This window comes from Choloepus didactylus, chromosome X (assembly GCF_015220235.1).
Source record: "Choloepus didactylus isolate mChoDid1 chromosome X, mChoDid1.pri, whole genome shotgun sequence".
In the NCBI taxonomy this organism is placed as follows: domain Eukaryota; kingdom Metazoa; phylum Chordata; class Mammalia; order Pilosa; family Megalonychidae; genus Choloepus; species Choloepus didactylus.
The window spans coordinates 44307390-44331201 of record NC_051334.1 but is presented as its reverse complement, the minus strand read 5'-3'; the positions used below and the strand labels follow the sequence as shown (position 1 = coordinate 44331201).

The 23812-nt window shown below is 36.7% G+C and overlaps 1 protein-coding gene across 1 annotated transcript in view; it reads left to right on the top strand.

The window, feature by feature from the left end:
* Positions 1–23812, top strand: part of MAOB (monoamine oxidase B) — a 116479-nt gene that overhangs the window by 42690 nt on the left and 49977 nt on the right. The window contains exons 2-3 of the mRNA XM_037822090.1: positions 2544–2638; positions 5952–6089. Of these exons, the coding sequence (XP_037678018.1) occupies positions 2544–2638; positions 5952–6089 (233 nt within the window). The remainder of the gene's footprint in view (positions 1–2543; positions 2639–5951; positions 6090–23812) is intronic.

The following is a 23812-nucleotide window of genomic DNA, read 5'->3' as shown; positions in this document are numbered from 1 at the left end:
ATCACCTCTGGTGATCACTTTAGTCACCAGATGTCAGTTTCTATTTTTTTTTAGGTTCTCTAGAATTCTTTCCTCTTAAATTGCATTCACTTCCCTAAGCCACCAATATATGGGCCAAGTACATTTTAAATCAAGTTTTGAATATCACCATATGAACATTACTGGGAAAATTGCAAGGAATTTCCAACAAAATACTTTCCTACTGCCTTATTTAAAGATATTTTTGTAATTTTCTTTTTGTGACGTTTTAAGGCATGCGATAAGCATAGAGAACTGTATTCAATGATTAGATAAGACCTTCCTTTGTGTTAATAACTGTTTATGTTTAGCATCAGATATTATTGGGTAACTGCATTTAGAGTTCCTTTTGTAGAATATAAAATGCTAGTGTATAAGAGTGATATTATATTTCATTCTGAATCCTTTTGTTTAAACCTCAGTGTGCTCAGGAGGTTTATCTGAGCTCACTGATAACAGCTGTTACCATGGCTGCATGTTATTTCATTTGTTGAACTGATGCTTGATAAGAGAGATGTCATTGAATTATCTGCTAACTTGAATTTAAATAGAAGTGTTTTCTCTTTTTTCCTTATGGACATAAAATTGGGAAGTAGGGGTTAAAAATCCCAGCCCTGTATCCCTAAATTAAGGTTGTGCAATGCTCATGTACACTGTGTGAGGGCAATGGCCTTGGGGGACTTTACCCTGCCACTCTCCCAACAAACTGGAAGCCTCAGCCCTGCACCCAAGGGTAGAAATCGGAAGATGGATGAACTCAAATAATGAAATGCCAGGTCAGCATTTCCTTAAAAAAAATGGGCTTCTTTAAAATTCAGCCCTTTAAAAAATGAGCTGCTTCTTTTAAGATAGCCAGTAGATGATCACTGAAGCCTCAGCTTTTTGCTTTTTGTTATGACTTTTACCGTGGATCACATTTTATGTTGTATGGATTCTTATCAAACCACAAGGTACAAGAATGTTCTAAAAGCACATTGATCCAAACAAAGTGAAAAATACCTTTGGAAATGTGATTTTTCTCTGTAGCAAACAATGGGAGATGCAGTCAATGAAGAATGGAACCCCATGAAAGAGGTATAGCATAATGGTTACAAATATAGACACTGGAGCTAAACTGGCTGGGTTTGCCTGCTGGCGTAGCCACCTACTCCTTATATAACCTTGGGCACCTCTTCTTGCTTCAATTTCCTCAGCCATTAAAAGGGGACATCAATAGTACTTTATTTCATAGGGTTGTTGTGAGAAGTCAAGACACTTAGAAGAGTGTCTCAAATGTAGTCAGCACTAAATGAATATTGGTTATTTTTATGGGAATCTTATTTTTCTGCACTAGTAGGGTCTGAAAGTTCCACAGCTTTTTTTTTGAAAGAAAAGAGAGAAGTTCTTTTATTGCCTAAGAAACCACAGTAGCATCTTGGCATTTCATTGATTTTATTTGATCTCATAAAGCAAATGAGAAAGGTAATTGGAACTGAGCAAATTCAATTCATCATGGTAAGAGCACCAGAGTTCTGTTACCTGAGCAAACTCCACTAAATTCTGTAATAGTGGTTTTTAAGATGCAGTATTTTAAGAGCTCTGAGACCCAAAACTACATCCAGGCTGTATTTGTATTAAAAACTACATACATGACCGATTATATTTGTCAAAACTCATTGCACTCTCTACTAAAATGGGTAAAATTTATTATATGTAAATTTACCTCAAGAAAGTTGATTTACCAAAAACCTATTTCAGGATGAGAAGAATGAAGTAGGCATTAATAAGTATTTTTGACTAAATTAATAATTGAATAAAAGAAATGAAAGGATGGAGTCATTTCATTCTTCAGCAATGGATGACGATGACATCAGAGAATTAGGTTGCATAAGGGGGTTAAATTATACGTTCTCGGTTTTGAAATTTTACATCAACTTCCAAAAGTCTAATTTTAAGGCCCAGTCTTCCTCAATTTACTGGGTTTTCAGATTCATCTTGGGAATGAAATCAGTGGCTAGTCTTGGTCCTGTGTCTGCTGGGGCTCACACATTTCTCTTTAATGTGGCTTTGAGTTTTCATATATATCGTCAGACATATAATCATGCAATTTAGTCCTTAAAGATAGGCATTTTTACATAGTGGCCAAAGATGTTTTGAAGGTTTGACACATTTATCAGCTATGAAATCCCTTTTGTTCTTTCTAGAAATATCAGCTGGTTTCCTATACATGGAATCTAGGCTTCTATTGAGAAACCCTATCCACCTGGAGTTTGGTAGATTGAATGTAACAGTAGACCACATGTGAGCCAACATGAACTTTTCTCATTGGCTATTAGCATAAGGAGTTTTCTGGGTTGTCTGTAAAATATTTGATTCTGATGACCTGATGACTTATTGTCATCAGAATTTGAAGTTTGGTATATTGAATTTAACAGTAGCTCGCATGTGAGCCAACATGGACTTTTCTCATTGGCTGTTAGCATGAGAAGCTTTCTGGGTTGTCTGGAAATTATTTGATTCTGATGACTTATTGTATTTTCTCCCAGGTATGGCAGCAGCCAAACTTCTCCATGATTCTGGCCTGAACGTGGTTGTTCTGGAAGCCCGGGACCGCGTGGGAGGCAGGACTTACACCATTAGGGTAAGATGTTAAGGATGAGGCGGAGGAAAGTGGGACTGAAGCTGAGTTTTTGTTTCTTTGTTTTGTTTTTTTTTTCCTGAAAGTCTTGAATTTCATTTTACTCTTTTAGAGAGGGTGATTTTACTCTGAAACATATTCCATAGCCTCTTTTTCATCTTGCCCCCTTTTAAGCTTTTTATTCTGTCCTTTTTCTCTTCTTGTCTCATGACATGATACTTAGCACCATAGAACTAAGATTTAAGATTGGGGAGGAAGGAGGAAGGAAATGAGGAGGTGTGTGTGTATCTGTGTGTGTGTAAGTAGGAAGAAAAATATCAAAATTCTTTGTACTTTTCAACTGTAACTTCAAAGCCTCTCTAACACCAACACAGTCATTCCAACCATACTAACTGAACTTTCCCCTGGATAATTTTCCTTTGTTTCTTTCTTTCAATTTCTTGTCATACATTTTATGTATTTATTTTTTGTTAGAGAAATTGTGGGTTTACAGAACAATCATGCATAAAATACAGGATTCCCGTATACCACCCTATAATTATCACCCTGCATTGACGTGGTACATTTGTTACAATTGATGAAAATACATTTTTTATAATTGTACTATTAACCATAGTCCATGGTTAATTTAGAGATCCCTCTTTGTGTTGTGCAGTTTGTAATTTTTTTAAAATTTTATTTTAGTACCATATTTACAACCTAACATTTTCCCTTTTTGTCATGCATTTTAATGAATTTTTATTACTTTATAAATGCCCCTATTTCAATTGCTAGTTAATTGTTTTAATTCTGATATTATTGCCTAAAATTAATGATTTTCAGTGGAAAATAGAGCCAAGTATAGCAGGTTTCTTCACAAGGAAATGCCCTACTTACATAATTCAAGATTTTAATAATAGAACTAGTTGTTACCAATGTAGTGTCATTTACAGAGAGATGAGAAATATGAAATCTCAACCTACAGCTTTCCTTTTGGAAAGATTTATCAATAAAACAAGTATAGCATTTCATACCCTTTCTTGCCTTTAGGTACTTCCTTCACAGTTGAATTCATTCTCAACAAATAGCTATTGAGTGCCTACTTGGTGTCAGGTACAGTGATAACCAAAGCATGGCCCTTACCCCAAGTTGTTTATAGTCTCCTGGGAGATAATGGCAGGCAATTACAATTCATGAACGGAAGTGTGACAATGGGGGCAGATGCTGGGCTGGGGTGGTCCCATGGGAGACATAGGAGGGAACTTCACTCAGTCTAGGAAGCCAGAAGGCTTTCTGCCTAAAAGCCTTATCTGTCATTGACCTAGACATATACCCTATACCCTGGTTATTTGTTATTCCATGCAGTTCTCCAAACTTTTCCTAGCCTGTCTCATCTCTGGGCCATTGTTTATATCATTACCATCTCTAAATATTTCTGTTTACTATTGTCATATGTCAAAACCTTATCTGTATTCCAAATCCTTGTTCACATATCAAAGATATCATCCATTTTTATTCTAGTCAGAAGCTACTTGCCTTTCTTCTGTGTTAATACCAGTTATTTGTTCTACACGAGGGGCAATTATTGCATGTTACCACTTTGTTTCTTACCTGTGTATATCTTCTCTCCACTGGGTCTTGGAATCTCCATATTCCCCACAATATCTGGCATATAATGGTGCCTTGTACAAAAAAGAGGCCCTTTTAATATGACTAGGCATTGAATTTTCAAAAATACCCTTCTTTTATTTATTCCACAAAATGTATTATGTAATTACTATTGGTGTTTGGAATACATCAGTAATAAAACAAAGATCCCTGCCCTTGTGAAACTTACGTTCCTTTTCTTGGGGGTGGGGGTAGGTGGGGTAATAAACAATAAGCAAACAAACAAAAACCAGAAAAAGAGGGCCTTCTCTGTTTTCCTGATTAATAGATACCCATTTGTTCTGGTTTGCTAAAGCTGCTGTTATGCAAAACACCAGAAATGAATTGGCTTTTATAAAGGGGATTTGTTAGGTTGAAAAATTACAGTTCTAAGGCCATAGAAGTGTCCAAACTAAGGCATCAACAAGAGGATACCTTCATTGAAGAAAGGCTGATGGTGTCTGGAACACCTCTGTCAGCTGGGAAGGCACTTGGCTGGCATCTGCTGGTCCTTTGCTCTTGGATTTTAGTTTCAAAATGGCTTTCTCCAAAATGTTTCTGGGCTTCTGTCCTTCTTAGCTTCTCTCTCTCAGCTCCTGTGCATCCTTGCTTGTTCTCCCAGGGCATTTCCCTCTATATGTCTGGAGGTCCTCTCTTATCTTCTCCAGGGGGAACTCTGGGCTTCATCTCTTAGCTTAGCATCTCCAAACATCCTTTTGTCTGCATCTCCCAGTGTCTCCAAGCATCTGAGTCTGTGTCAGCTTCTTCCAGAGGCAAATTCTGGATTATATATCTTAGCTTCTCTCCAAAATATCTCTTTCAGCTTCTCTCTGAGCTCCTTCTCAACATGAGCTCTCTTAAAGGACTTCAGTGATCCACTGAATGGGTGGAGCCAAACCTCCCTGGAAAGGATCTAATCAAAAAATCTCACCTACAGTTGGGTGGGTTACATCTCCATGGAAACAACGTAATCAAAAAGTCCCACCCTGATCAAAAGACTAATAAGTCTGCCCCCACAAGATTGCATTTAAAAACATGGCTTTTCTGCAGGACATAATAGATCCAAACAGGCACACCATTTCTTCTTGGACATACTTAGAGATTGGGAGCTTTACTATTCACTTCTTGTTAAATGGTTGCTCTTTAGTCTTTGGAAGTGAAACTGATTCAAAATCGTATAAAAGTGCAATTAAACATAAGAACAATCTCAAAGATCCAAATTATGACCAAATATTCCCTAATACTATCTTTCAAATATCTGGATTAGTAAACCACATAAGAAGTTATAATTTCCTTTTTTACTTTTCTTCTAGCATTAGTTGACTCAAAAATAGCCTGAGATACTTAGTAAAGAGAAATTCATCAATAACTCATAGCTTACAAATTCAAGGCAATAAAAATCAAACCATGTTATGAAATATTGTGAATGATGGGGTTCAGAAGTCTCTTGCCTCTTCAGAATTCAATAAATTTTGTTTTAAATTAAACATCGACTTAATAACTTCTAAGTCACATGAATGAACTATATTTGAGAACAGAATCCAGATCTTCATGGATACACACACCTCAAGGGGTACCTATAACCTGTGAAATGCCAGTGTATACATTTTCTTATTTCAGGACTGTCTTTTTATCTTAGAAATAACATTTTCACAAATATTTATTTTTATTTTTCTCCATGGGAAAACAGAACCAGAAGGTTAAATATGTGGACCTTGGAGGATCCTATGTTGGGCCAACCCAGAATCATATCTTAAGATTAGCCAAGGAGCTAGGATTGGAGACCTACAAAGTGAATGAAGTTGAGCATCTGATCCACCATGTAAAGGTATGCCTAGACCAGCCTGTGAAGGATTTGAAGGTGTCTCTATGGGTATTTCCATATGTTAAGTGCCAGATGATTCTCTCAGAGAATTTTCTGCATCTCTAAATGATACATATATATTTTTTAAATCTATGTCAGCCATTCTGAGAATTTATTCACTGTTATAAAAGGGTAATTAGGTGGGATATCTAAACCTATTTGGGAAGGATATTGACAAAGTGGTATTGTCCATTTGGTAAAAATTTTAACAAAGCCAGTAGAGAAAAAATATTTGTGATTGATTTATAAATATGCTTATTTAAATATTTGGGGCTATTTCATTTTATACGAAAACCTATGTACAGTTTTATAAATGCTATCCTAGACTTCACATTTTAAAGAATATTTGCAATATGTCTATGGAATATTTTGAAATTTTATCATTGTGTACCATACATCAGCTAAGGTTACTCTTCTTTTGAGATTTACTGTGAATTTCTGTGAATTTAATTCAATTTCTGTGAATATGGGGTTACAAGATTTCTGTGAATTTACTGGGTCTCACATTCCCATTATCATTTGTGGCTCATGATTCCTGCTTCCACTGATGCCCAGTGCATGCATAGCTCATGTCCTGTAACTCTTTTCTTCCCTTTTCTATGTATCAACCAAGGTTCAATATTAGCCTCTTGGTCTTGATTTTCCGTAGACTACCTGAAGCATTTGTGTCCAGTACACATCACTAAAATTTTGAACAATTTGAATTGTGGAAGCACAAACAATTTAGAATTGGATATTGGACATTCTAATTCTAATAACCCTTTAGACCAGTGCACTCCTGGGATTTAGCATGATGCTACTGTGATTTGTTGAAAATCAATCAGCAATGCTTAGTAAATATCCTTTGTTGGTTCCTTGCTTTCAAATGTAGGTCACACTGACCAATTTCTTATGATTTCCTTGTTCCACCCTTAAAACTCCCACAGACTGACTTCCCAGAACACTGGGATCTCTTTTAGGTTTCTCCAAGAAAGCAGGTGACCAGAGACTATATTCACTTTTCTGTCTTTGTGTTTGCTTGGTTCCTCTTCAGTTCAGAGCTCTGTCTAGGATGCCTTATTTTACACGATAATCTTATGGCTGACATCAAGTTCCTTGTTTGAGAGATTGCTCACTGTCATGAATTGCAGAAACAATGTTACACTTAAATAATTTTTCATAGTGATTGCCAAATGTGCTGCTTTCTTAGATTATTTCAAATCATCTGTGTGCAGCTAAGAAAATATATGTCATAAAGCAGTATCCCTGACATGATACAAAGTAAATACATATGCCCAAAATGCTCTTTATAAAATTTAAAATGGAAATAAATGCCATTACTTTTTAGTTATTATGAAAGTAAAGCATGTTTAATGTTAAAACATTAGTTTTAAAACTGCTCCATAATCCTACCTAGAGAAAATCACTCTTCAATTTCTCTTGATTCATAGATTTTCATATTCCTGTATTGTTGTTTTCTGACCTCTGGTGGAGGAAATGGGAAATATCAGTGCACTTAAAAATATTTATACATATACATATGTGTTTATGTTGTATATACTAATTTACCAGCATTCTTTAATTCTCACTAATTATGAAACAAAGGTTCTTGACAAAGGTGTTACTTTGATCTCCTTGTGATCATCTCCAGGGAAGAGAGCTACATGATAATAAAGACCTTACAGCTATGAAGTCCTCCCCAAACTAAATACTTGATTTCCACCAGCACCACCACCATCTCTTTAGCCACATGTCTTTTTTTCCCCATTTTTAACTGTAAAAAGCATCTTATGTGGCTATATCCATTTCTGTAATTATGGACAAGAACTCTCCTACTACATGCCTGAGAATGTAGCTCAGAAATTTGTCTCCTCGCTTGTGGTAGTCACTATTCTGTGGATTACATATTTCATTATCTCTGTTACCTGTTTTAGCTACTTTCCACAAGTCTAAACTATGACTAGATATTTGTGCCTCATTTCTTCAGCAGACCTGCATATATTTCTTAAACCAAAGCCTGAGAACAAGAAGTATGCTATTTTCCATATTGTCATATCTGGCTATTCAAATCAACCTGTTGAAGGGATCTGCCTTTTTTATTTCTTACATGGCTATTAATACACAATTATTTTATGTGCATCCTTAATAACATTAGGCTAAGGAACTTGGACATTTTGGTTGGAGTTGAAACTGATGAAATGGAGCTACCCAGAAAAGGGGAAGGGTACAGCAGCTCATAATGGGCAAACTACCCAAGAAAGAGTGCCTTTCCTCAAGAAAGGGTGGCTGCCAGTACACCAGCTTTCTGGTAGCTATAGAAGAAATGCTCTGCTGATAGATGGGCTGTGTCCATACTGGTCCGATAATAGGCATCCATAATACCAGGTCTGCCGTCATGAACAGGCAGGCCCCTATACTGCCTGGCTCAGATCTGTTGAAAATGTTTATATCTACTGAGTGGTATTCCTTTTTAGTGTTACTGTAGATCTGGCTCCTGTTTTAAAATGTGGTTTTCTAAAGCCTTGGTAGTGAATAAAAGATGTGACACTAAGCTATATTGGGATTTAATTATCAGTGATCGCTTCAGCTCAAATATATATAATTTAGGTGTTTTCCTCACTTCTTAAGTCAGCGATGCAGTTGTTAATGCGTGACAATTATTGTTAAGCATCTACTGAGGTTTTTTCTCCTTTCTTAGAGAAGTTGTGGGTTTACAGAGCAATCGTGTATAAAATACAGGATATCCATATACCACCCTATTATGAACACTTTGCTTTGGTGTGGAACATTTATTATAACTGATGAAACCACAGTTTTATAATTGTGATATTAACTATAGTCCCTGGTTTAACTTAGGGTTCACTGCTTGCATGGTGAAGTTCCATGGATTTTTAAAAAATGTTATTCTCTTACCGTATATACAACCTAAAATTTCCCTCTTTTAACCACATCCATATATATTTTTAAGTGCTGTTAATTGTGTTCACACTATTGTGCTACCATCACCATCAGCCATGACCAAAACATTCCCATTGTTCCAAATAGGAACCCTGTACATTTTAAGCCTTGACATCCCATTCACTCTCCCCACCCCATCCTCTGGTAACCTTTATTCTAGATTCTACCTCAATGAGTTTGCTTATTCAAATTATTTCATATCAGTGAGATCCTTTTTTTTTAAATTCAGTTTTATTGAAATATATTCGTATACCATACAATCATCCATGGTATACAATCAACTGTTCACAGTACAATCATATAGTTATGCATTCATCACCACAATCTATTTCTGAACATTTTCCTTACATCAGAAAGAATCAGAATAAGAGTAAAAAAATAAAAGTAAAAAAAGAGCACCCAAACCATCCCCCCCATCCCACCCTATTTGTTATTTAGTTTTTGTCCCCATTTTTCTACTCATCCATCCATACACTAGATAAAGGGAGTGTGATCTACAAGGTTTTCACAATCACACTGTCACCCCTTGTAATCTACATTATTATATAATCATCTTCAGGAGTCCACACTACTGGTTTTGAGTTTGGTCGTTTCAGGTATTTACTTCTAGTTATTCCAATACATTAAAACCTAAGAGGTGTTATCTATATAGCGCATAAGAATGTCCACCAGAGTGACCTCTTGACTCCATTTGAAATCTCTCAGCCACTGAAACTATTTCATCTCATTTTGCATCCCCCTTTTGGTCAAGAAGATATTCCAGTGAGATCCTTTTGCGTCTGGCTTATTTCACCTAACGTGATGTTTTCAAGGTCCATTCATGTTGTCGCATGTATCAGAACTTCATTCCTTTTTATAGCTGAATAATATTCCATTGCATGTACAAACCACATTTTGTTTATTCTTTCATCAGTTGATGGACACTTGGGTTGTTTCCAAATTTGGCAATTGTGTATAATGCTGCTATGAATATTGGTGTGTAAATATCTGTTCAAGTCCCTGCTTTCAATTCTTTTGTGTTTATATCTAGAGGTGGGATTGCTGGGTCCTATGGTTATTCTATGCTTAACTTTCTGAGGAACCTCCAAACTGTCTTCCACAGCGGCTGCACCATTTTCCATTCTCACCAACAATGAAGGAGTGTTCCTATTTCTCCATCTCCTCCCCACACTTGTAATTTTCTGTTTTTGTAATAGCAGCCATTCTAATGGGTGTGAAATGGTATTTCATTGTGGTTTTGATTTGCATTTCCCTGATGGCTAATGATTATGAGCATCTTTTCATGTGCTTTCTGGCCACTGGTATATCTTCTATGAGATGTGTTTTTGTTATTAAGTTGGAGTTTCTTTATATATTCTGGATATTAAACCTTTGTCAGATATGTGATTTCCAAATATTTTCTCCCATTTTGTAGGTTGTCATTTTACTTTCATGATAAAGTCCTTTGAGGCACAAGTTTTTAATTTTGATGAGGTCTCATTTATCTATTTTTTCTTTTGTTGCTTTTGCTTTGGGTGTAAAGTCTAAGAAACCATTGCCTAACACAAGGTTCAGTAGATGCTTCCCTAAGTTTTTCTGAAGGATTTTGATAGTATGGTCCTTATATTTATGTCTTTGGTCCACTTTGAGTCAATTTTTGTATAAGGTGTGATGTAGGGGTCCTCCTTTTTTTGCAAATGTAGATCCCATTTTCCCAGCACCATTTATTGAAGACTCTATTCTTTCCCAATTTTGTTATCTTTGCTCCCTTGTCAAAAATCAGTTGGTCATAAATATGAGCTCTCACTTCAATTCTGTTGGTCTATATGTCTATATGTAATACAGTGGCTTTGTAATAAATTTTAAGATTGAGTAGTGTGAGTCCTCCAACTTCATTCTTCTTTTTCAAGATGGCTTTTTCTATTTGGGGCCCCTTAACCTTCCATATACATTTGATGAATGGATTTCCATTTCTACAAAGGAAGTTGTTGGAATTTTGATTGGGATTGTGTTGAATTTAAAAATCACTTTGGGTAGGGTTGTCATCATAAAAATATTTTGCCTTCCAAACCATAAGCACAGAATGTCCATCCATTTATATAAGTTCTCTTTGATTTTCTTTGACAATGTTTTGTAGTTTTCTGTGTACAAATACTTCATATCCTTGGTTAGATTTATTCCCAGATACTTGATTCTTTTAGTTTCTGTTGTGAATGGAATTTTTTCTTGATTTCTTCTGATTGTTCATTGCTTGTGTATAGAAATGCTACTGATTTTGGGGGTTGATCTTGCACCCGGCCAGTTTGCAAAATTCATTTATTAGCCCTAGCAACTTTGTTGTGGATTTTTCAGGATTTTCTGTATATAGGGTCACATCATCTACAAATAGGGAAAGTTTTACTTCTTCCTTTTATTTATTTTTCTTGCCGAATTGCTCTGACATGAGTTTCTAGTACAATGTTAAATAACTGTGTGGCAGTGGGCATCCTTGTCTTGTTCCTGATCTTAGGGGAAATGCATTCAATCTTTCACCATTAAGTCAGATGTTAGCTGTGGGTTTTTCATATATGCCCTTTATCATGTTGAGGAAGTTTCCTTCTGTTCCTAGTGTTCTAAGTGTTTTTATCAAGAGGGCTGCTGGATTTTGTCAGATGCCTTTTCTGAATCCATTGAGATGATTATGTGTTTTTTTCCCTTCGTTCATATGGTGTATTAAATTAATTGATTTTCTTATGTTGACCCAACCCTGCGTAGTTGGGACAAATCCCCCTTGATCATAGTGTGTCATTCTTTTAATATGCTGGTGGATTCAGTTTGCTGGTATTTTTTGTATATATTTGCATCTATTTTCATAAGAGATATTGGTCTGTAGTTTTCTTATCTTGTGGTATCTTTATCCAGCTTTGGTATGAGGGTGATGTTGGCCTCATTGAATGAATTAGGGAGTGTCCCCTCCTCAATTTTTTGAAAGAGTTTGAGCAGAATTGGAGTTAAGTCTTCTTGAAATATTTGGTAGAATTCCCCTGTGAAGCCATCTGGCCCCAGGCTTTTCTTTGTTGGGAGGTTTTTGATTACCGATTTAATCTCTTTAATAGTAATTAGTTTGTTGAGGTCTTCTATTTCTTCTTGAGTCAGTGTAGGTGGGCTGTGTGTTCTAAGAATTTGTCCATTTCATCTAGGTTATCTAATTTATTGGCATACAATTGTTCACAGTATCCTTTTATAGTCTTTTTTTATATCAGCAGTTCCCCCTTTTCATTTCTGATTTTCGTGATTTGCATCCTCTCTTTTTTTATTTGTCCAGCTAAAGGTTTACCAATTTTATTGATCTTTTCAATGAACCAGCTTTTAGTTTTTTTGATTATCTCTATTTGTTTTTGTTTTCTATTTCATTTATAATTATTCAAATAGTTACCTTATTGCAGGTCATTATTTATTTATGCCAGTTTGAACCATTGTCTAGTGTCCTTTCCTTTCAGTCTGAGGAACTCCCTTTGGCATTGCTTTGCCTCAGACTGTCCATTTCTATAGTTTCTTATACTCTTTTCGTTATTTCAAGCTGATTTTGCCTGGAGAGCAAATTCTGGGTGCAGGAGCACACTGGAGAGGACTTTCCCAAATCAGTCTTTCCCAGCTGAAACAGGACCAGGAAACCTTTTTGATCCCTGGGGAGGGGATCAAGAAGTACATCAGGAACTTCTTCCACAGCTCCTCAAAGCTGAGCATTCTTGACTTGCCCAGCAGATTCAACCCTTCAACTAACTGTTCCCTGCAGCCCTGAAGAAGCATAGTGTCTTTAAGTCTTATCTGCTGCCACCTTTGAAATAATGGCTGCCCTCAGAGCCAGGACCCCAGTGATCCAATGTTACTAATCAACAGCCCTGATCAGTGATCAGCCAGGCCCACTCTTGGTCTTGGGAAAGAGGATTTTTATGTCTCTTTTTGTCACCAGCTAGCTAGCCAGGGGCTGGATCCCATGACAGCCTGCCACAAGAGTGGGGGACAATGAGCAACTGTAGCCACCATATGGAGGGAGCAATTTACTGTTCTTTACTGTAATTTATCAACCTCTTCCTTTCACTCTTCCCTGGATGCTGTACAGTGTTTCTTCTGGCCTCTAGAGTTTCAAAATAGTTGTTTCAGGCAGTTCCTCCTGTGAGAAGGCAGCTGTTTAGAAATCTTGCAAGTGACTTGCAAAAATTGCTCCCCTTTAGGGAATATCTCCGAATTGAAAAGAAAAGGATGCAAAAATAAAATTCTTAAGGAGCCTTGTATATTTCAACTTATACCTCTTATTTTTTCATCTTGTGTGCACATGTGTGTAGGCACGTGCACACGAGTGTGGTTGTTTTGTTGTGGGTGTTTGTTTTTGTTTGGTTCTGCTTGTGAAGGAGTTGGAGACAACTCTGAAGTTTGCTACAGTTTAGACTATTGGCAAATAAAATTTCTCTGTCTCAGAAACTTTTTTCGGTCTGAAATTTGAAACTAAATTCCAGTCAAAGAAAACATGAAACAGCTTTAGGCCTGAAGGCTAAACTGTTATAAGTTGGTTGATGTAAAGATGTGGTGTGACTTCAGATTAAGAGCACAATTCCGTACTGATAATTATTACCATACTAAGCTATCTGGAGACACTAAGCAAAAAGACTCTGTGGTCTTAACATATATTCTAATGGATAGAAGCCATGCTCATTTTCGAAGTCCCTTTTGTGTAGCTTGTGGTCAGCTTCAATACTGAAGAGGTATGTGAAAGAGGGAGAGACCTCCCTAATATATTGCCTACTTGTTACTGCTATAACTGCCATTGCTCACACTACCCCATGGAGGAGGCAACATTTGGCCCGGCCCCTCAGTGTTGTTAACAATTCTGAAATCCAATTGAAAATTGTAAACACCATAAAGACAGAGATGGGAAACTATAGATGTCTTTCAACAAGGCCAATTTAGTGAAGTTCCGGAAAGAGATCAAAAGTGCTAAACTGTCTCTTGGTATTGAGGAACAGTGACAGAATTAGAGTGGAAATATATAGAAATAAAATATTCAAATTATAATTGCTTTTGGCAAATGGAAATCATCCTGTTGTGCAGTCTCAGCATCTTCTACAGATCAACTGGCCAGAAGTGTCTGGTCTCTTCAGGCTTTTAACATCCCCTTCTCCAGGCCCCCTCTCCCAATCCTGTTAATCCAGGGAAGTCTGGATCAAAGTCCAGAGCTCACTTGCTTCTCACATAATGACAAATCTCTAGGTTCAGGTCAGACAAACACTTGTATTTCACCCAGGAAAAGCTGCCCATTTCACATGAACTTCACACATGCCATGGAGAGCTTTCTGGCTCCACTAGTCTGGCCTTTTTGAGATGGGCTTAATGAACCTTCTCTTCTCTCCCCTCCCACACTCCATTTCATTTCTTATGTGTTGGACACAAATTTGTGTTATCATCATGGGAGATTTCTTCAAAGAAAAAAAATGTGGAGAACAGTAATTTCCTCTTCAGCAAGTGAAACCCATTTATCTAGTGATCATTCTGAAGCTTATGTTAAATTGCTCTGGAAACCAATGTGCTCATTTGTGTTCTTCAGAGAATATATGCAGAACTTCAGCATGTAATAATTTGTTGAAAATGATGCCTTCAATGGCTGAATTTGGAGCAACGTGTTGGGATATGAGTTGAATTCACTGTAGGCCTCCAATGTTTCTATTTGGAACTAAAATTTAATAGCAGTCATAAAATCAGCAAACATCATATGCTCCATGTACACACACGCACACACACATATCTGCAAAAACTTAGCAGTGACTAGGGTTGTGGGTGGCACAAGAGTTCGTTTTAAATTATGTTGGAGGAAGGGGATGGAGAATGTATAGAATTCAGCTATGATGATGAAATTCATTAGAGAAACCAGGGCTGTAGCTGAAATCTTGTGCAAAGTTTCATGGCATCTGTACAGTGTGATTGTGTAAAGGCATGCAATTATAGGAGTCCAACTTAATATTGATGATGACTAATAAGGGAGACAAAGTAACAGGGTGTGCTGGTTTGGATATATTATGTTCTCCCACAAAGCCATATTCTTTAATGCAGTCTTGTGGGGGCAGATTTATTAATCTTTCTGATTAGGGTGTGACCTTTTGATTGAGTGTTTCCATGGAGATGTGGATCATTCAATTGTGGGTAATACCTTTGATTAGATTATTTCCGTGAAGGTGTTATCCCACCCATTAATGTGGATCTTAGTTAAATCACTGGAGCCCTATAAGAGCTCAGACAGAAGCAGCTCAGTGCTGCAGCTGAGAGAGACATTTTAGAGATGGCTGTTGAAAGCAGACTTTTGCTGACGCTTTGGAAATGCTAGCCCAGAGAAGGTAAGAGAGGTCAAAACGCCCCAAGAGCAACATTTTGGAGAATGCCATTTTGAAACACAACCTGGGAGCAAGCAGACAGAATCCACATGCCTTCCCAGCTAACAGAGGTTTTCCAGATGCCATTGGCCATCCTCCAGTGAAGGTACCCTTTGTTAATGCCTTATCTTGGACACTTTATGGCCTTAAGACTGTAACTGTGTAACCAAATAAACCCCCTTTATAAAAGCCAATCCATTTCTGGTATTTTGCACAATGGCAGCATTAGCAAACCAGAATGCAGGGTAAAGAGCTTCAGTAGCCTGTAGTACAAGATGACCTAAAATGATTTAGCCTACCTTACCACACCACCACCAGCAGCCCCCTGCGGAAAGGCTTAGACATAGATTCTGAGTCTTTTTATCACTTAGCCCCTACCTTTTCCTTGGCCTCTGCTGCTGCCAGAAGTAATGACAATGGCATACCACATACTGTGGTATGGCCGTCTAGAACCTACAAAGTGCTTTCACACATGTTATCTTTAGTTGGACTTCACAAACATAAGGCTCAATTACTAGAAGTTACTCTAGTTCACATCTAGGGAACCAGAAATTTTAGCCCTATTTGATAAGTGAAGACATAAAGGTTAGAGATTAGTTACAAATGCTAAGAAGTCATGGGACTAGAGCATGAAGTGAGTCTCTGGGTGCCAAGAATACACCATAAAGAGCTCACTGTCCCTCTCTGCCATTTCCTTCTGAGCCCCAGAACCCGGCTTGCCTGCCTCCCTTCTTGCCAAATTTGCACTCTAGCATCTTTGAAACATCAGCTCAAGATCCTCCTTTTCCTTAAAACTTTCTGCAGTTGACTACAGTTATTCCAACAGCTCTTTCCCAAGCCTGTATCCTCCTCACTTTCCTGATTACACTTTGTAAAAACCTGTTTGGAAAAAGGATGAATAGTTTTCTGTTATCTGTACTTCAACATTTTATACATACACACATGCATGTACCCACACATATATAGTATATTTTGCTTTTATTTAATATTCTTGGATTCTTATTTTATACTTTCAAATAGAGAAAAAATTTGAGATCTGCTTTTTCTCTTTTGAATATTTCACAAATATTTTCCAATATTTTTGGAAAATTCTTTGTAAATGCCATTTTAAATGAATGCATAATATTCTCTCTTAAGAACATTCTGTAAATTAATATATTGGATAGTAAGCCAATCAGTTACTATTAATTAAGCACCTACATTTTCTCCAAATGGACCAACATTTATTGAGCATCTAACAATGTTAGTAATGTGCAAGGCATTGGGATAGATAATTGAATTTGAGATCATATTGGGGGTAAAGAGGGTGGGATTTGTCAGTTCAAATATTCTCTTTTCCTCAATATGAAATAAAATGCATAAAAATAGGGAGAATAATGACTAAATAAAATAAAGCAAAGCAAAAAAAACAATATCCCATGCTCCAACCAAACAAGGAAAAGGGAACGACATTACATCATAAAATTTGAAAATTGATGGCAAGGAAAACTTAAAGTTCCTAATCCTGGATCTTCAATCCCAAGAGCTATACTATTGTTGAGAGCAAATGCATTAAAGTTAATGCCAATTATCTTTAACACTCTTTCTAACAGTTTCTCTTAGAGCTTCAAGATTGATAAGTACCTGGCCTGCCTTCTAAATTATCCAGGAAACGGTTTTGTCAGTGCTTTGCCAGTTTCTCTAATTTTCAATCTTGTGACATCTATTTATTTTATGACCTCTTGTAGCCTGTCCACTAATCCAATAGCATACAATTTAAATCTTTGTTATCGCTGCACTCTACTTCAAAGTTTCACAAATGGAGACTCAAAATAAAGAACTCAGGAATGAGAAAGCCTTGGTATAATCAGTGTTATCAATCTATACCAAAATTAAATCTATAGTTAATAAAAATCAAGGACTTAAATCTCTTAATGATTTTTTTGATTATTTGACTTAATAATACTACAGGTCTCTTTCTGATGGTTATGAAACATTAATTTGAAGTTTAACAATTCCTTCAGTTCACTTCCATTTTTGTTTCTGCCATTCAATTCAAGTACAGTTATATCATTCAAAATAGCAAGTGTAATATGATTCAGTTGTCATAAATTTTTTCCTTATTTCTTTGTCTAGACCCCTTCCTTCCTTTCTTCTTTCCTTCCTTTGTAATTTCTTTCCTTCCCTTTCTTTCTCCTCTTTCTTTCTCTTTCATTTTCTTTTCCTTCCTCCCTCTCTCCATCATCCATTTGTTCATTTATCCATCCATATTGATCATCCATCCATCCATTTAACCATCTTTCTTTCTTACAGGTGCTTATAAAGAGGTTTGGAATGCCATACACCAAATGTTGTAGCTATTGTTTTTTAACCTGGATGATACAATTTGGGGTAATTTGTGGCTTTCTTCATTGTAATTTTTAGTATTGCTAGGATGTTTTGTAAAGAGTGCCTCTCATTTTTATTTTTAAAAATGTAAATTAGACACAGACCTTACTCTTGATCTATGAGAAGAGGGTAGGCCCAGTGTTTCCAGCAGATCTCTATTGTTCTCATCTGCCTAGGCAGCAGTCTTCTGGGTTACATATCTATTAACAATAACCAAACTGCTTCCAGGCCAGGCTTAATGACTGAACTTTGATCATTTGAGATTGGACAGTCTAGATCCAAAAGCAGCTGTTCTAATGCAGAACCTCAGAGGGTCTTATCCTGGCATTACTAGACAGCAGAATTTTCACAGTCTGATACACACACATATACACTTCATCCCTGACTTTTTGTGTGATCTTGGCCATGTTATTTATGCTTTTGTGCCTTGATTTCTTTACTTGCAAATGTTTATGCCTATCCTGCTTAATGATTTGAGTTTTGAAGAGAAAAGATGATAACAGAAGAGGCTGATTAATGTCATTCTAACCGGCAAGTCTGCTGCAATAGACCGAAGGCACTGAGAAAGTTCTGGTAGGAAGGTTGGGCTGTTTACTTTCCTTTTGAAGACAAACTCTTCTAATCATAGGCTCTGGTGATTTGAGTTAATACCAAATAAGAATTTAAATGGTGAGATACCAGGTAAGATGAAGCTTTACAATTTTTTTTCCAAAAGAGAACCAGAACAATAAACTCAACTCATCCTGCAAATGTTTTCATAGGCGTTTTACACACTGAAGTATGCCCCCCCCCTTAAATATAGCATTCCTTCCTTTTTTTCCTTCCCATATAATTAGTAGGCTTGGACAACATTTGGCTGTAACTAAATTCCCATGGCCAGGAAAATAGACTAAGTAGATAATAGAAAAGTGAAATAAAATGTCCTTTTCTGGTTGCATTACCTTCTAAGTTTCTCCTTCAGCTCCATTCTGAACTTTTTAGACCCTGGAAAATGGGACCTTGCTTATGATTATTCCCGATTGAGACCCTTTCTTTCAGGTTGCTCAGTGGCAATGCTAGTGCTCCTGTAGAGCTGAAGAGAGAGTGGGCATGTTAGGGTTTATTTACCCAGAGAATTAAAACACATTATTTTTTTTCTTTTTTGGACATGTACATCAAATCTGGGAATACTCATTAAAATAACTCAAAACAACACTCTCCAATAGAAATAATGTGTGCCACGTATGCAATTTAAAATTTTCTGGTAGCCATATTAAAAATGTAAAAAGAAGCATGTGAAACTAATTTTAATAATATATTTTATTTGACACAGTATATACAAAATGTTATTATGTCAACATGTAATCAGTAAAAACATTATTAATGAGATTTTACATTTATTGAACCAAGTCTTTGATATCTGGTGTGTATTTTATGCTTACAGCATGCACACTTCCATTTGGATGAGCCATATATCAAATGCTCAATAGCCACATGTGACTAGTGGCTACTGTGTTGGATAGCACAGACCTAAAAGATTAGCAGATTTCATGTATTTTTGTAAACATTTTTAATCCATTTTAATTTTTTTAGGAACCTGTACAAAACATGTGTTTGCATCTCACAACCTAAATTCTATATTATGTCACAGATTAACTTCACTGATTCTGGCAACTTCAAATATCTGGCATCTCAAAGAACTTGGAAATAAACAAGAAGTGAAATTCCTTTTATGCCTGCTGCTTCTTTAGAACATACTGACTTTGAATCATTTTTAGAAAAATATCCTAAAGGTGCACAGGAAGATGCTAGTTCCTTGTGATTTAAATGCATGAAGCAGCAAGCAAGTTGCAACTAAATAAGGTTGAGATGATCGGAGTTGCTGACATAAAAGAATGCTTTGAACACTTCCCAAGGACTCGAAGGACATTGTTAAGTAAAGTTAAAGGATTAACTTTATGGAGACCATAAATACTTTTTGTATAATGTCATTATTTGATAAATTTGTTAAATTGTCCCTGACTAAGACTAATCCAAGAGAAACCATAGAACTGGCCTAACTGGCCTAAAGTGCTATAGATGATTAATATCTTAAAATATACTTAGAGAAAATTTTAATGAGTAATGAGTTGTAGAGAACACAAGCCTATAGCTCAGTGGAAGAAATTTACTTACTCATTTCATCTTTCAGCACACATTCTCCATGCAAAATTCTTGACAAAGGGGCTGCAGAGGGACCTGGAGCCTTTTGTCACTGACATTTATTGTTTCCCTTTTTTTTTAAGTCGGCACATGTTAAAGGCAGCTGTTACGGACAGCTCCTAGTCACATGCAAACCAAGAAAAAAATCACAAGTCATAATTACCTATAATTTAGGCTCTCAAGCTATATTAAACACACATGTAACATTGTGGCTCCTAGAAATTCAGTTCAAAATTGAATTTAGTAATAACAGTAATAACCAACACCTCTTGAGATTGCACTACATACAAAGCACGATGCTAAGCATTATCTCACTTGACACTCAGAAAAGCCCAATGGTTATTGTTAACCCCTATCTTTAAATGAGTACATTGAGGCACAAAGCATTTGAGTAATTTACTCATGATCTCCTGGTTGTTAAGTGTTGGAGTGGGGACCCAAACCCTGATCCATCCAGCTGCAGAGTTTGTGTACTTAGCTCCTCAGATGAGGTGCTGTACCTACACAGAAATCCTAATTAAGAGTAAGCATTCTCAAGAAAGTAAAGGACAAGTGCAAGGCTGCTGAGAAGTGAACTCTGGGGCAGACCCTCAACTCTCCTTTCTGCTCAGGTTTTGCTCCCTAATGCTAACTTTTTCTATTTTATGCCCCATCGCTGATTTTTTAAATCTCCTTTTGCCCTCCTTGTACCTCCCTGATCTCTTAGCAGTGTTAGGAACCCAGGAAGATGACTGACATGAACTGTCTGTCCATTTGCTTAAACCAAAGACCACTGGGAGACATTGAACCATCTTATTTCATTCTTAATTCAGGAATCCTCAGAAAGCATGCTTTTAAAAATGTATTAAAGCTGCTGCTTCTGCTGAGCCCATTAGAACTCTGTGTCACACAAGATGAATCTGAGAGTAGACAGCCATATATGTATCTTGGGTTCATTTAATTTTTCCATTGTGAAGTGTAAACATAGCAAGTTTAGAAGCTGCACTGTTTTATGTATAACTTCCTGCTTAGGCAGAAAGGATAAGAATAAACTATATATTTAAAAGTGAACTTATATAAAGTAGATGTTTCAGCATTTGAAAGGTGCTGTTATGATGCCTCATTACATTGATTCTTTGGATTAAAAAGGATGAGGGTCCATCTGAAAACATTAGGTTGTTTTTAAGCTGCTACTGCTCTTTCTAAGGCCAAAATATTTGTACTGATGCTATTTTAGGGGCCTCATATTTCTCCCTTATTGGTTCCAGGCATTTCTCCCAGATCATTGTTGACATCCTGTCTATGTTTCCAGCTGGATTTAAAGTCTCTTGACTGTAGAACCCTGGGAGAAAAATCAGCCAAAAAAATTAGAATGAGAAATAGTAATATTTAATCTATATGACAGCCTATCTAATATGCCCCACCAACCTCCTGACCCAGCTCACTCTATTCTAGCCACACTGGCTTCTAATATGCCGGATTTATTGTTACCCTAGGGCTTTGGCACGTTGAGACAGATTAAAGATGGTCATACTTACCATCTTTTACACTGTTAATCATGGAAAGATGGGTTCTGTCTCCTCTCCTCTTGAATCTGGGAGGGTTCTGTCACTGTTTTGACCAGTAGAATATGATGGAAGTGACACTGTTCCCGTTTTAGGGCCCAAGCACTAAGAAACTGGCAGATTCCACTTCTCTCTTGGAACACTCTTTCTTGGAGTCTTGAGTAACCACCATATAAGAAGTCTCAATACCCTGAGACCATCATGCTGGAGAGGCCACAAGTGGGCACTCTGGCTGACTGTAACAGCTGAATCTGGTCTTCCAGCCATCCTTACCAAGGGGCTAAACTTGGGAGTGAAGCCTTCTTGGATGTCCATTCCAGTTGAGCCTTCAAATGATTCCAACCCCAGCCACTATCTGATGCAGCCACATGAGCGACCACAAGCAAAAACTGCCTGGCTAAGCCCAGTCAACACATACAACTGTGAGAGATAATAGATTGGTGTTTTAAGCCATTACATTGTGGGGTTATTTCTTTGTGCAGTAATAGAAAACCAAAAAACACATTTTATTCCTTTTATTTGGAACACTCTTTCTCAAGACTCAACTCAAATATCACCTCCTCAGAGAGACCTTCTCTGATAAACCTATTTTAAGATGTGGCCTTTCCCACCCCCACTTGCTGATATTCTCGATTCTTTATTCAGCACATCCCTGTGTTGTTTTGTCATAGCACTTATAAGTGTCTAACATCTCATATTATATACATAACATCTCATATTATATATGTATTTAGTTTTTGTCTGCCTTTTCCTGATAGAATAAAAGCTCCATGAAGTCTGGATGTTTTTTTCTATTTTGTCCATTGCTGTATTTTCAATGCCCAAATCAGTGCCTGGCACATAGTATACCCTCAATAAGTGTTTTTTTGCATGAATGACTGAAAGACTGGGCCTTTGCACCGTGGGAGATTGTCCTTTGTAGAGCACAGTTTGACAGACCTTGTTTGGCATCATTCATAAAGGCAAAATGGAAATATTTTTGTGGCAAATAATGTAGCTATACAGGAAAACAAACATCTCAACACATATAGCGCTGGCTGGGATTTATCACATGATTTATAAAAATATGTGGCTCATTCAACCTTAGAGCATTTCATAAAAGTGAAATTCAGCACACATTTTGAAGCCTTAACATATCATCACAATAGGTTATATTAGTCCATTCCATTAACTGGTGGTGAGAGTATTCTTAAGATGCTACTCTCTTTTCCAACTCTGAAGCTCATAGCATTCTATTCAAACACGTGTGTACATTTGGGACAAGTAAGTGTTGGCAACAGACATTCAATAATTTTGAAGAGGAGCATTTTGAAACTACAATTAGACCACCTTGCATTTCTCATTATCATCGTCATCATTGAAACCTACTTTAGGTCAGCATAAGTTAGCTAGCTCTCTACAGCCTGCTTTGGAGTTTAAAGCAATCATATGAAAACAATATCCCTGAACAGACTTTTAAAATTGAAGCTATGCCTTAGAATAGTGTTGGGGTGTTTTGGAGCCATTTTAAGTTAAAAGATTAATTTTAATGAGCCTAAATGATATAGATCAAAAAAAAAGAGAAAATACTAGTACAGTGACAGACTTCCTGAGCATACATACATAGAGTTGAAACCAGAAGAAGTGAGATAGTTGAAAATAATGTCAAGAAAGAGAAATAGATAAAATGTTCATAAATTTACAGAAGCCATATATTACTAAACATTTTAAAGTGTGTCTCTCCTAGCTATGAAAGAAAGAGCCTTTGTTCCAGTAGTTTTTGCTAATATTTTCCAGCTGCTCCAAGATATGTTGGCATTATCATATCAAAGCCCTTGGTAGCCTTAAAAACATATATTATCAAGTGTATTTTCTTGGGGAAGTTAAAAGATATAAAAATCTGTCCAGCTGTAATAATATAGAATTTGGTAGTTAAGACTTAGAACCAAGAGGCCCTGGATTTGTATTTCTAACTCACTATTTATTAGTTATGTGATTTCAGGCAAATTTCTTAACTTCTCTGTGCTTACATTTCTTTATAAAATGAAGATAACAATATCTTCCTCATAGGGTTGTTGGGAGAGATAAATGAGTTAAATTTGTAAAACCCTTAAAAGAATCCCTGGCACACAGCAAGTGTTTAGAAAGTGCTACCCATGGTGGAAGATGATGATGTGGTGGTGGTGGTAGTGGTGGTGGTGATGGTAATTTATGATGCTTGTCTATTACAATCCTCATTTCTCTTTTCCACTTTATTCTTGTTCATGACTTCTCCTTTGCAATGGTGTTTTTCTGAAGC